The sequence below is a fragment of the Dasypus novemcinctus genome, chromosome 8 (assembly GCF_030445035.2).
Source record: "Dasypus novemcinctus isolate mDasNov1 chromosome 8, mDasNov1.1.hap2, whole genome shotgun sequence".
Taxonomy (NCBI): domain Eukaryota; kingdom Metazoa; phylum Chordata; class Mammalia; order Cingulata; family Dasypodidae; genus Dasypus; species Dasypus novemcinctus.
The window spans coordinates 59379274-59394582 of NC_080680.1; the positions used below are offsets into that span (position 1 = coordinate 59379274).

At 39.6% G+C, this 15309-nt stretch overlaps 1 protein-coding gene across 11 annotated transcripts in view; it reads right to left on the minus strand.

Annotated features, from left to right (window-relative positions):
• BNC2 (basonuclin zinc finger protein 2) overlaps positions 1-15309 on the minus strand; it is a 454270-nt gene that overhangs the window by 118249 nt on the left and 320712 nt on the right. For all 11 annotated transcript variants that reach the window (XM_058301895.1, XM_058301894.1, XM_058301892.1 and 8 more), the window contains one exon: positions 12993-13228. In XM_058301895.1, coding sequence (XP_058157878.1) covers positions 12993-13228 — 236 coding nt within the window. The remainder of the gene's footprint in view (positions 1-12992; positions 13229-15309) is intronic.

Consider the following 15309-nt stretch of genomic DNA (forward strand, 5'->3'; position numbering starts at 1 on the left):
AAGTGTGTGCGTGTGTGTTTGTGTGTGTGTGTCTCTATATGTGTTTACCACAGTGTGGCCACAGATTCAACCTGGTTTCCCTGACTTGGCTATTATAAATTGGAACCCTGGATTCCAAAATGAAGAGCTCCCAGCACTGCCCCTATGGATCTCAAAATCTGGCACAAGCCCATGGCTACTGCAAGGCAGACGTTCTCTCACATGTCAGTACATGGAAAAGCAATCCCTGCTGGTGATGGAATAATGGCTGACTCAATGGAATATACTCAGCATGAACTCTAATTCTGGCAGATGACAAGACATAGAGACAAGTAACTCTAATTACTTTTTTAAGGGGAATTTAATAATTTTTTTTGTTAATTTAAAATTTCTAAATAGGTATACATATTTTAAAAAGAGGCAAACAAATAAATTAAGTTAGGGATTTCCAAGCTACCTCATTTTCTGAGTTAGCAAAACAGTATAAAATAAACAGGTTTTATTTTAAGGGGTACTCTAGAGACAAAACCTATTGGAAAGAGACTCTATTGTTTAAATGTCAATTTCTCTGAAGCCTAGCCTAACCTGACTATAAGCCAATATTTCCAGTGGTCTGTGTCCCAAACATTTTCCTATCCATCACACTATGGAATCTGAAAAAGCCTTCCTTCAGAAATGTATCCCAGAGAGGATGCACTATGTACCACAGCCTTAAAATTACTCTATTTACTCAACTGCTATTTTTAAGACCAGAAAAGGGGGAAAAATCCACAGCAGGAAAAGCATATTAAAATAAAAATAGAAAATAGTTAACCACATTACTCATACTAACTAGAAAGCTGCATCTGACACTATTATTACGGCTTTGTTAAAGAAGGAAAATTACATGAGAACAAGGAAACCAGGTTAAGGCAATTCCTTATAGAGAGGACTATAGAATCTTAAAATCTCTGAAAAATGTTTTTTTCTGGGGATTATACACAGTAAACTGAAAATGAGTTCTGGGAAAGATAAGGCACATAAACCATTACCTTTTTCCCTTATATTGGGGACTTTTACATTATGGCCTGTTGTAGCTATGCAAGACATTTCACAGGGGAAACACAAACCTAGCACTGTCCCATCCATTCTCCAATTCCCCTATTCCAAGTCGGCCTTGACTGAGAATAAAAAACAACAGAAAGGAAAACAGGATACTCAGTTGCCACCAAAGAATGGAAACCGTTCCTAGATACCAAGAGGACCTCAGGAGTGGGTTTCTGAAACAATTCTTTATGAAGGCAGTAGCCAGGTTAAGTAGTCTTTTTAAGTCTAAGGGTTATAATTAGCAACAAATGCCAAGACTGGGAGCCATGAAAATCACTAGCCACAACCGTTAGAAAGGGGAGGTGATATGCAAACATCAGATTAATCAAGAAGGGCTTCTGATGAACAGGCCTGGGACTGACCTAGCCACACTAACCAACACACAGCTCCATTTGCTCAGCTAAGTGAAATTAAACTCCCCTCCAACAGAGCATTCCTTCTGTATGGAAAATGCTTGTGCCATCCTTTCTGTTGAGAAACATCTCTCTTCTTTAAGAATCCTCTCTTGCAACAGGTCTTCTAGAATAATGCACTTTGACTTTTCCAGCAAATAAAATGTCCTATATTCAATTTTCCAACAGCTGTTGGAATTGTGTATATGGTTGCCATACGTGAATCATTTTATCTTTATTTGTTTGTACCATCTGTAAGAATTTAGCAAGTTACCAGAAACCCATGCAGATCCTCATCTCACTTTCTACTTTTCACAACCCTTCATGATTTCACATAGTTCTTGAAAGGTAGTTCACTCAAAAGAAACAAATGGTCACAAGAGATTTCAGTTCCTGTGCAGACCCCTTTTGTACTCCGCCTGACCCTTCTGGCAAAATGGGGAAATAGTAGAAAGGATACAGGGAAACGGACTTTGGCCCAGTGGTTAGGGCGTCCGTCTACCACATGGGAGGCCCGCGGTTCAAGCCCCGGGCCTCCTTGACCCATGTGGAACAGGCCCATGCACAGTGCTGATGTGCGCAAGGAGTGCCATGCCACACAGGGGTGTTCCCCGCGTAGGGGAGCCCCACGCGCAAGGAGTGCGCCCATAAGGAGAGCCGCCCAGCGCGAAGGAGGGAGCAGCCTGCCGAGGAATGGCGCCGCCCCCACTTCCCGTGCCGCTGACGACAACAGAAGCGGACAAAGAAACAAGAAACAAGACGCAGCAAAAAGACACAGAAAACAGACAACCGGGGGAGGGGAGGGGAATTAAATAAATAAAAATAAATCTTTAAAAAAAAAAAAAAAAAAAAAAAAAGAAAGGATACAGTGGCTTCACAAAATGTACAGACCATTAGAAGAATCATAAAGCTTCTGATGCTTTGGAAACTAAAGTTGGGGAGATTGGGTGTTTGCTCTATTTAAGGGATTAACATTTACTGAGCTTCATTATGTATCACACAGATTAACAAATGACTTCCTTTTGTCCTCAAACTCCATTAAAAAAGGGTCCAGTCCATCAGGAAAATGAGGTTCAAAGAAATTACCTATGCAAAGCAAGAAAGCTAACTGGCGATAAACGGAGGTCTAAACCCAGAGCTCAGGATCTTTGCGTTCTGAATTCAATAAGGAGGGTACAGGCCTGTTTTGTAGACCATAGTGTTTAATCAGTGCCACCACAAAGAATAATGATTTCAAGTAAATGTGAACTGGTTCTAATAAAATTGCGTCTGGCCAATGAGTTGTGGGCTCATTTCTGCTCCACATGGAGAGGGCAAAAGCCCTGCCTTGTGTTCCACAGGCACAAATCCTATTCCATCAGTCCCTGCATTCCTTCCTGGAATTAGTGAGCTATCCATTGTTATTTTGCAAGAGTAAGGGAATGGATATTTTCATTTTAACTCCAAATGGAAGACATCAAGTTATATCCTTAGATAAAGGTGTTTATGTTCATTGTTGTCCAAATAGAGGGAGCTTTGGCAAGGGATTTCAAATCCCTGTATTCCATTTCCAACTTTAACCCTGCCTGAGGCCTTCAACCACATTAACTTTAAAACCAGGGATAAAACTCTCTGAATCCACCTTTCTAATGGGGAAGTTAGGAAGTTGCTGAGATAATGTGTGTAGAGTGGTCCAAGTACTCTGGAAGACCGACAGTATAACTACAATATAGTGCCCTGAACCATCCAACTTCTGAATATACCTGGCAACGACAGGGGGACCTTGACAATTCACACATATGATCCTTTTCTCCTGAAAAAGATTTACATATCACTTACATAATAAAAGAACATATTCCACTATGTCACAGTGCTGATAATCTCAATTTAGTTTGGGTTAAATACTCCCCAAAAACACCTCGGTGGTCATGTCCTTCTCTGTCTCAATGCTATGCTGTAGGTCATCTGTACACTCGTGTTTTTATTACACAACTTCCACTGTTTGTTTATAGCTGTTGTGCTAATTGGAGAGTGGGCTTCCTGAAAGGCAAGCTCTTGTGTACCCAGCACACAGTAACTGATGAATAAAATTCACTATTTCAAGGATTACTTGAATCAATTTAGACGTAGATCCACTTATTTTTTTGCTCATAAATTTCCTAAAAATATGTAGGGTCAGAAAATACCCATTTAAGAAGTTGCTTCTTGTAAAATAGGTTTTATTTTATGCAATTTGGTGAAATCCGAGGCACTCTAATCATTCTGACAAATTCATCAAGTACTCATTCATTATGTGTGAGGGGCTTGTAAGGGGATTGGGGAAGTTGATGAAATAGAGGAATGCAAAGATGGTAAAAGTGATGTGTTAGTTATGGAATAAATCATTACTTAATAACAAATACATACACACACTCTCATATAATAAAGTGCTAGCTAACATCAATAGGAGTGCTATGGGCTAATCAGTGAAATAACTGCTTTATAAATATATCATTTCATTTCATTGTATAACATTCCAATGGAATATGTAGGTACCAGTATTTCATCCACTTTAGATGTTAAGTGACCTAGCTTAGGGAACAAAGCTATCAAGAGGTAAAACCAGGGAAACGGACTTTGGCCCAGTGGTTAGGGCGTCCGTCTACCACATGGGAGGTCCGCGGTTCAAGCCCCGGGCCCCCTTGACCCGTGTGGAGCTGGCCCATGCGCAGTGCTGATGCGCGCAAGGAGTGCCGTGCTACCCAGGGGTGTCCCCCGTGTAGGGGAGCCCCACGCGCAAGGAGTGCACCCATAAGGAGAGCCGCCCAGCGCGAAGGAGGGAGCAGCCTGCTGAGGAATGGTGCCGCCCACACTTCCCGTGCCGCTGACGACAACAGAAGCGGACAAAAGAAAACAAGACGCAGCAAAAAGACACAGAAAACAGACAACCAGGGAGGGGAGGGGAATTAAATAAATAAAAGTAAATCTTTAAAAAAAAAAAAGAGGTAAAACCAAGACTCACACCCAAGTCTGTCCAACTCCAAAGTCTATAGTCTTTGCCACTACACAGTTTTGCGTCTCATTTTTAATCAAGTACAAATATATGTATTTACATGTGTCTGTGTAATTTTTTTCAATTGATAATAGCTACCCTTTTGCCATACTGGATGGAAAGACACTTTGCTTTAAGAGACATAAAAATTTAAGGCCCCTTTTTAAACAAAGTTTTATAATGACCAGGTAGGCAGAAGCCACTGAATAACTCATCAGCATCTTCATCATATTAAAGGTTAACATCTACTGGATGTGGCACTGCTAAAAGCTTTATTTGCCTTGTCTTATTTTATCTTCACAATAACCCTAATGAGGTACTATTATCTGTATTACTGTTTTAAAGATGAGGGAACCCAAGCTTAGGTAAAGATATGGGCCTAATTCCACATATCTAGCAAGAACTGAGGCCAGGATTAATACCCATGAACATGCTAAACCACATAATCCTTCTGTACTAAGCTTTCCTAGTCAAATGCAAATTCCACTAAACCTGAGTGTGGCAGAGACCTGACTATTCATTGGCCATGGGGCTGAGGGCTACTAGGAGTGGATATCCAGCCAGGGACTATATGAACTAGCACCCCTCAGTCACATGGCCTCACTCAGGTAAAAGTTCTGATCAGCAACATGTGGGGAAGACATGACATATTCTACTTCCAAGCCTGGTCTGGGAAAAATGCACACAACCCCAATCGTCTCTCTTATAGCTACCAGACTGGATGAGGAATCTGGGATCCCAGAGAATGACCAAAGCCTAAAATGTATTTACTATCTTTTTCTAAGTATTTGACATCTGTGGGAAAAAAAGCTGGGGACCCAATATTTCCCTACTATAAATGCATAGATAGAAGTGAAAAATATCAATTTATTAAGAGTTTAAAATATGTTTTCATCTACATTATTTCATTTCATCTTTTTAGCCACTGTGAAAGGCAAGAAGGATATAAGGGGTTATCTCATTTTGAAACTTACGACTCAGAAAGGTAAAGTTTTCCATCCTCACATAGCGTGATCAGTAGCAGAACTGGGGGTTTAACAATCCACTAACTTGATAAATCTAGTGCCCCTTTACCCATTCCCACTTAAGTATATAGGGGCTTTGTTCAAACTAGAAAAGAGTGACTTCATCTCTGCTTCACCTCCTCCATATGATATGGCTGAAATCTGACGGAGTACAAAGCCTGTACTCCGTCACATTCAAGCACAAAAGGCATGTATCCCTCAGAAAGCTAAGTCTGAGAACTGAAGGTACACTGAACCATTAATAATAATTATCGGATCTGGAGCACAAATTTGGCTCTTGGAAACCTGAAAGGAAAGAGAGGCAAAGGGAACAGCCAAGAAAAGAAGCACGAAAGAAGGACCAATTTTGCCTAAAGTTTAGATATGTATATTATCTGCCACTGAACACAATGGATTTTAGATTAGTATGCCAGCTCAGGACTCTCAGACCCTCTCTCTTCATATCAGAATATGCCATTCTGATGCTATATTAAGAATCTCACATATAACATTCTAAAAAAGACAGCCATGGTAATCTTCACCACTCCCATCACCACCACCACTCCCCCCACCCCCCCAAAATTGCCCACAGAGACAGGCATCTGAGTTCAAATCAGAGTAAAGAACTTCTTCCTTGAAAATGTAGAAAGAATATGGCAGATCCTCAAAAAGTTAAATATAGAATTACCATATGACCCAGCAATTCCACTTTTAGGTATATATCCAAAGAAAGAGAAAACAGGATCCCAAACAGATACCTGAAGACCAATGTTTATAGAAGCCATTACTCACAACAGGCAAAGGTGGAAACAACCCAAGACTCCATCAGCAAATAAATGGAAAAACAAAATGTTGTAAAAATGGAATATTTGGCCATAAGAAAGAATGAAGATATAAGACACGATGCAACATGGAAGAATCTTGAAAATGTTATGCTCAGTGAAATAAGCAAGGCTCTTAAGGGTAAAAGTTGCATGACATCATTTTAAAGAGATGATTAGAAATAGCAAATTCATAGAAAGTACATTAAAGGTTACTCAGGGTGGGAAGAAGGAAGGGGAAATGCTGTGGGTTTTTTTTTAAAAGACAAAGCTTCCTTCTATCCAATATTTACTGAACCCCATTATGTGCCAGCCTGGGTGCTGAGAATGGGAAATGTTGAATTGTAAACAAGAGATATGCAGTCCCTATTCTCAGGAAACTTACAATTAATTACGTCTGTGACCATAGGAAAGTTCCTTAACCTTTTTTCCCCCCAAAGGTTTATTTATTTATTTATTTATTTATTTATTTATTTATTTATTTATTTATTTCCCCTTCTCCCCTCCACCAGAGGTGTCTGTCCTCTGTGCCTATTTGCTGCATGTTCTTTGTCCATTTCTGTTGTTGTCAGTGGCATGGGAATCTGTGTTTCTTTTTGTTGCGTCATCTTGTTGTGTCAGCTCTCTGTGTGTGTGGCGCCATTCCTGGGCAGGCTGCACTTTCTTTTGCGCTGGACAGCTCTCCTTACGGGGTGCACTTCTTGCATGTCGGGCTCCCCTATGCGGGGACACACTGCGTGGCCAGGCACTCCTTGCACGCATCAGCACTGCCCGTGGGCCAGCTCCACACGGGTCAAGGAGGCCTGGGGTTTGAACCGCGGACCTCCCACGTGGTAGACGGACGCCCTAACCACTGGGCCAAGTCCGCTTCCCTCCTTTTAACCTCTTTGAGCTTCAACTATTTCAAATGTTAATTCAATGACAATATCTGCAGAAGAATGGCATAAGAGGATTCAAAGAGCTAACATATGTGAACTTGCCACAGAGGAGGCTGTTTAAATTCAGAATTAACATTTCTACCACAGGGACCCCACAAAACACTTTTTCTAAAGAGACCTTGCACTGAGGGGTACGGGAACCTCTGCTGCTCTTCTTACTGCCTTTAAATAGCCCAGGTGCTGCTAAGCAATTAGTCCTTTGGAATCCAAGGTCCAAGGACCTTTTGACCAATTAAGGCTATTGGACATTCCATGAGCTTAATGCCAAGTTAAGCAGGTTTTTTCATCCATTAATTTAGCAATTATTTATGGAGTGCCTAGTCTTTGCAGAGTTCCATAGTGAGGAAGCCAGGAAAACAAAAACAGTTGACTGAAATGAATGATTTTAAATCATTTAAATGCTCCAAAAAGGAGCTTACAGGAAACAGAGTCCTCAGATAGAGCCACACCAGAAAACAGCAACATGGATTAAGGACTCTGTCAGAAAATGGGACTTCAGTTGATACCTGATAGATAAGAAATTTAAGAAATTGCCCATGCACAGAGAGAAGTAGGATATTCTTGGCAGAAGTAGTCTCACTGGCAAAGGTCCCAAGTTGGAGAAGAACTCAGTGCGTTAAGGAACTGAAGACTTCTGGAAAACCTGACTAGAGTAGGCTATGAAGGGGGAGAGGTTAGCAGAAGCTACTTACCTGCTCCCATGGATCATTTACTACAGAACTGCTCAGAGCCTTTATCTTCGTAATGGGTATCCTGAAGATCTCCACTGAGCACTCAGTGTGTGATTCCTCCCAAATATAAAATGTGGTCTTTCAAAGACTAGGGCTCCAGAATACTTTGAGAAGGGCACTTCTAAAGTGTTGATAGTTCTAATCTATTAGATTGTTTCAAGAAACATGACTTGAAATGTGCATCACTACTCTTCCTCTTTCAAAGCTACTGACACCTCAGCTAATTATTCAGATTGTCCGATATGGTTCTCTGAATTCTGGCAGGACACATTTGCAAAAGGGGAGATTTCCACAGACGGCTGTTGATTGAGTCCAGGCAAGCCAGTTATAGGTTCAAAGAAAAAAGACAGTGCAAAGACTTGATTTTTAAATGATTAAATTCAACAATGACAATTACCTATATTCATTTTTCCTAGATCTAAGACAAAGGGAAAATGGGAAAAAGATAGTATGTTACTCTTATTAACTTTCAATAAAGTCACTACAAGATACAGACTTTAAGAATTGTTATCAGCAGAAAAATCATCTTATGCTCTGTTATGTTTAGATTTTAGCATCTAATTGCTTATTTTTAATTTGGAAGGTTAATGCTTAAAATTTACTTGTGGGAGGGGTGGTGTGGGTGGGGTGGGGGGTATATAGGGACCTCATATTTTTTTAATGTAACATTTAAAAGAAAATAAAGAAGGAAAAAATTTTACTTGATATTTTCTTTACTTTCAAATGAGTATTTTAATAAGTACACAGGAGAGTATCACATTCTTTACTTTCAAAATATTACCTGGATTCTTAAATGAGGCTAGTACAAGGGACACTATGCATTTTACACCCAGATGTCTAGCTTATAAATTATATAAATAATCATGTAAGTGAAAAGAAATTTTTTGTCAAATCAGCGGAGGAAATTGACTGATAATCTAAGCCTTTTAAAAATGAATTGGTGGCATCACTATCATCTCCTTTTTTTTTTTTTTAATAACCTCTTCATATAGCCTTTAAAATGAAATTTGAATGGCCTGCTCTCCTTCTTTACCCACATCCAAAAATTCAAAAGAAGGTCAGAGCATGCTCTTTTCTCATAATCAAAAACCGGGAGTAGCTGTGTATACATAAGGGATGCAGCTTTGGGCCCAGAAACAGTTAAATTAATATCCTGGCTTGACCAGTTCAACTTACTGTACATCTTCATTTGCTCAGTAACACAATCTATAGCCAACTGCTAACCAAGTCAATATGTGGTAAGACTAACAGCCACCCTAACTTGCCTTGATAATTATTCTTCTTTAAATGACATAATATTCAATATACTATTGTTGAGAGCAATAATGCTAAAATTGATGCCTTGAGGACTACAAGACAATTGAGTTTTAGCCAGATAAAATGATTGGTACACTAATAATAGATTAAAGGGTTCCATAACCTTCAAATGTACAGTTTATATTCTAGTTTTATGAAAATGCTATATATAATTACATTCAAAATCATTCATGAATGTCTTATCATTACAACATATGATTTTTAAATACTAAACAATAATCAAATAACAATGATTTAGAAGAAAGGGGCTTATATCTATTGCCTCGCTTACCTGTTTCCTTGTTTTATTTTTTTTAATGAGCTACATAAGTGGTAACAATTTTGTATCCTTCAATCTCTTGTTATTTTTCTAAACCAAAAACTGTTTTCACGAAGAACAGGTGGGTAATAAATGTTGAATGACAAAAACTATCATTTAAATAAAATCTATATGACATCAATTCTATCAATAAAACAAGACAGAAACTAAATGCAGAGCTCCTCTAAAGTAAAAAGCACCTATGATTTTCCCAAAATGTCAATTTTAGACTGTTAACATAGAAATGTATTTTACATTTTTTAATCTGAGACTGGTCAAAAATCTTTATTAATGAAAATTACTTACAATTTAAGTATCACAATAAGTGACAGTGTTCTTAATCTGCAATATTTTATCACAAAATAAGACACTTTATAATTCTAGCGTGTGGTCTTTCTGGCTTTCCTTTCATACTTATTTTTTTCTTAGAATTCAGCATGTTTAAATCCTAGACCCTCATATAAAAAGATATATTATGGAATTGATATAGTGAAAGTCCATTTTAAAGAAGCACATTTTCTAGACTTGTGTTACGGGCATGTTGAAATTCTGAGAAAAACGTAACATAAAAATGTTATTTCAAATAAAAAGAAGCAGGAACTGGTCAAAGCAAAACAACAGGACTGTCCCACGCAACAACTAGTGGGTTCTACAAATTCAGTGCCACCAAAATGTTACACTGAGCTGGGTTGTTAAGAGAGCGAATCAGCATAGTTATGCATATATCTATTTGTTTCAACAGAAAGAAATAACGCATGTGCTCCAGGTATCTTAGACAAAACTATATAGATGGAACTTAATTACAACATTGATGATAGAGCTAGGTATCAAAGAAGGGGCTGTAAATATGGTAATGGATTGGAGCGCAATCCAGTGCAGGTTTTGCACAAAGCAAAGAGTGCCTGGCGGAGCTAACAGTTTCACTTGAAATTCACAAAAGATTTATTTTGGGAAGCGGATGTGGCTCAACTGATAAGGCATATGCCTATCACATAGGAGGTCCACGGTTCAAACCCATGGCCTCCTGACCCATGTGGTGAGCTGGCCCATGTGCAGTGCTGATGCACGCAAGGAGTGCTGTGCCACGCGGGGTGTCCCCCAAGTAGGGGAGCCCCATGTGTAAGGAGTGCATTCCATAAGGAGAGTTGCCCTGTGTGAAAAATGTGCAGCCTGCCCAGGAACGGCACCGCATACATGGAGAGCTGATGCAGCAAGATGACACAACAAAAAAGAGACTCAGTTTCCCAGTGCCGCTAGATAATGCTAGTGGACGCAGAAGAACACACAGCAAATGGACACAGACAGCAGACAATGGGGTGGGGGAGGGGTGAAGGTAAAATCCACCAAAAATGCACATTAATAATCATATTGTGGAAGTGACTGCAGAAGGAGGTGTGTCAAGACCAGAACAAGCAGGAATTGTGAAGTTGGTTCTTCCTTTTTTCCCCCTGACCCCTCCTCCTGGACCTCATGCCCCTTGATGTCCCCTGGCTACTCAAGGCTTATCTCTTCACTGACCCACTGAAATATCCCAATCATGAGACAAATGAGATAATGCTTGTGAAAGTGCTCTGTAAACTGAAATCATAACATATGATCATACTATCATCACCATCATCTCATCCTCTGGGGCCAAGTTTTCTGTACCTTCCAAGTTGATAGCTCACTAAATGAAGAAAAGATTCTCTGTTAAATAATCATATGGGAGCAGATAGGTTATTGCACCTCTCTACCTTTCTCTACTTTTCTCAAGCACCCTTCCACTACTTTCCTCCTCAGATTAACAAAGGTATATTTGCTACAGGTGGTACACAGAAGAATGACGGGAATTTTTGCATTTTTATGCCAGGTTAAATAAAATTTAAGGCTCCCCACTCATCACATATGGACTGGTGTCCAAGGCCCTGTACAAAATTGCACATGGGTAATTAAACATTAGGAGATGATTGCCAGAGCTATATGACGCTGGCACAGTCAAAAACAAATTATTTTTGTAAATTTTCCTCATACTATCTCTAGGAGGGTTTGGAGCTAGGTACCCTAGAAAAATATGTTCTTAAACTTAACCCATACCTTCATTGATAAGGTTACTTAAATTAAGGTGTGGTCCAACAGGATAGGTCTTAACCTTATTACTGGAGTCCTTTAAAAGCAGACAGTTATTCAGAAAGAGAGAGAAAAAGCAAAGAGGGAAACAACCAGAAGCAGAAAGTGAATAGAACCACGAATAGACAGGAGAGGATAAGAGAGTCTGCCATGCACATTGCCAAGAGACAGAAAAGCTAAAGACCAAGGCTCATTGGAAGTCAGCCCCAAAACACCATGGTTTTCTGGTCTTCTGGAAGAAAGCATCACCTTGATGATGGCTTAATTTTGGACTTCTAGCTTCAAAACTGTGAGCCAGTAAATTCTGTTTGTTTAAGTCAATCCGATGCATTGTATTTGCTCTGGCATCCAGGAAACAAAAACAATCTTCACAACAAATTTCGAAAATCACTTCAGATTCTACTTTCTCAAATTATAAGCCCCTTTCTAAGGAGGGCTTATTTGTTCATTGTCTAGGGCAGTCTGCTGGGTTCTCCCAATATGCTATTCTCAATATTTACCCATCAAAAAGTACAGGTATAATATAGGTGGCCATGAAAGTATTTTGAAGGCAAAGTACACAATAGAAAATGATCAGTGACACGCTGGAAAAAAATACTGAAACAATGTGGATGACGGTGCAGGGGAGGCTATGGCCCTCCCAGAAGGAGGCTTTAGGTCTTTACCAGATAGGAGATGCCACTGATACAAAGGAGGGGCTCAAGACTGGAAGGACAGGTGCTGTGAAGGCCAAATCTATACCCATGTCTTGGAATGTTTTGGAATGTACATCTCTGAAGGCTGGGGTGTGAAGATTTACTTTATAAAAGCAGGGAGCTAATATGGTTTACACTTCCTCCTTTGCTTTAGATGATGAAGCAATACACATATTATTTACTGGTACACAGAAAACCAGGAAAAATACCATACCTACAATTTAAATGGTGAGAAAAAGTCCTAATCAACCTAGATGAAGTGTAACATCAGATTTTCACACACTTATCACCCACCTCAAAGAACCTTGCCTTTATGTAGGACTATAATAAGTCTTGGAGGGAGAGTTGAATTCAAAAAGTTCAAACAAATAATACTAAGCAACTGGCCACTTATTCTTTCTAATACACACCACTGAGGCTGATGCCAGCTCACTGGGATATCTCTCTTTCTTTCTAATTCCTCCACAAGCTTGCCAAAATTACCATTTTAATTAGAGGAGGGTGTGCATGCCTGTGTCTACCAGGGGAAGGAAGGAGATAAGGTTTGCCAAGGGCTCTCACCCAACCCCTCCATGAGCTGGCCACAGACACCAGTCGTCAAAGTCCTCCCCCTACCTGAAGGATGTATCCCCGAACATAGTCCCGCAGGGTCCAGCCCAGGCCATGCAGTATGTGTAGCACCTCCTCCTGCTTCAGGACACTGAAGAGACGGTCCAACAGGATCTTTAGTCGCACGGGCACCGCCTGTGTCCCGTAGAGCATCAGGCTGCTGATGTCGAATACCACGTTGGACTGCACAATCTCCACTTGGGTGGGGTGGTACAGGTGCTGCGTGCTGAGCTTATCCAAGGCTGTGCGGTCCCACCAAGTTCCAGTGGTTGGGAGTAGGGTGGGAATAAAAAGAGAGAGCAGAGACAGAAAAATTGAACACAAGTTACTGGAAGTTATCAGGGCTCCATTTCTACTGATGGATAATGAGTACAGATGTTTATGGAAGATTTTCCAATGTAAATAGTTCTCTTCCCACACCCTCCCACTTTTTTCTTAAATTCACTGTCTTTATAAATTGCAGACTACAGCAAATACAAAACACATTCAACTGTCAGAAAGAGAGCCAGAGGACATTTTTAAATGACTAGACTGGCTCTAAAAACCTGACTAATTAATTTGCTAATTGTACTATGGCACAACCAGGCTACCATGCTGCTATTGCCCTTCCCCAACTGAAGCCATCAAAGCAGACTCAACTAATGTAACTTTATCTAATAAGATTCATACATTATAATACCTGAATGCCTTAAAGAGGAAGAAGAGAGGGTTCTTTAGACCATAGGAGTAAAAGGTCCAATTGAGAAGAAATAAGGAAAGCTCATCTTTGTTGTGGGCAAGTAATTTAACTCAATTAAATTAGCTAAGGGGGACTATGTGAGCACTAAGTTCTCCAAATGTTCTTTCTTAATATTCACTTTTTAGATATTTTCATTTTCACTGGACTGTTCTCTAAAAGTTACTCAGAAAGAAAAGGAAATTCAAATCACTGATAAATTCAATTTAGCCACTTTATTAACAGCTCTGACAAGGACTTGTATCTGATGGAAATGACAAAATATAACTAAAATAAAAATCTAGAAATTGGTGTATATTCAGCTAATTGTGTTGTCTCAGTGGAGAAAATTGAGGATTAAGCATCTCAACAATTGGGCTCTTTTCCTCCTCAAATCTTAGAAATCATCTCTCTCCGCTGGAGCTAGAAATCAAGACCAGGTCCTAAATTCTAGTCCGATTCATATCTGTGTTGCTGAGAACCCTATAGTTTCTAATGTAATTACATTTTGCCTCGGTTTCTTTTAAATGAACAATTAAGCTAGTATTGTCTCATCTAGAGGCTTCAAAGAGATACTGCAAAGACTAATGAGATAATAAGAAGTGCTTTGAACTTCCTAACGGACACAAAAGATAGTATATTAACTCAGAATTACACATATTTGCCCCCTTAGACATTTTTTTTAAGAAGCACCTGAGCCTGAAAGATGGTCATGTAATCTCATGAGTCACAAATGGATATGCAGTAATGTCCAAGCTAAAATCATAACCACACATGAGAGTATTCAAGGTTTTCTGCAAAATCTAAAGTGGCCTTTTCAACTGCTCTCCTCAACACCTTATCCCATTACTTTGTATAGCACATGTGTACTCAGAGCAATTGCTATTTTCATATACCAGTATTTCTGCACAGAAATGTAGGTATTTAAAAGTGTATGCATACAATTTTTTTTAGTATTTTAAATGTATTTTTCCAAGGCTCCTCCTCCACTCTCGTTTCCTCTTGACTTGCGGTCACTGGAGAGTTCATGTACTCTTGATAAATTGCTTTCTTACATCCACAGTGTAAAGGCCCTTATCATTTACCCGCTGGCTTCATTCAACACATTTACTCCCAGGAATACTTTGTCAAAGAGTTCGGGTTTCCTCATACTTCATTTCTTGCAGCTGATTTGTCTGATCTTTCCTATTCTAGTGGTTAAGTTAACTTTGAATAAATAGCCTTAAAAATTAATTTAACGTTTGGGAAAGATAAGGGATTCACAAGCCTAGGGATTGAAGTCTTCACTCACTCCACAGGGCATTTAGACTGCAAAACAGCAGGAAAGGACTATTATTATCCCAGCTCTTCAGGTTCAGCTTAACTACTCGGCCTTCTGATGAGTGGCTGATCCACTTTACAATCTAGTGACCAGATCGGGGAAATCATGATAACTAAAATCTGCACTTTCTGCTTTTCTCTCTATGGGCATTCCTGACCCATCTCAAACACTTCACAATACACACTGCTATGGCCACAACAAATATGAAATGGAAAGGGTTCAGCAGAAGGGAAATAAAATGACACCTCGTATTTCTGCATTAAGTACATGTAATGTCTGTACATGAA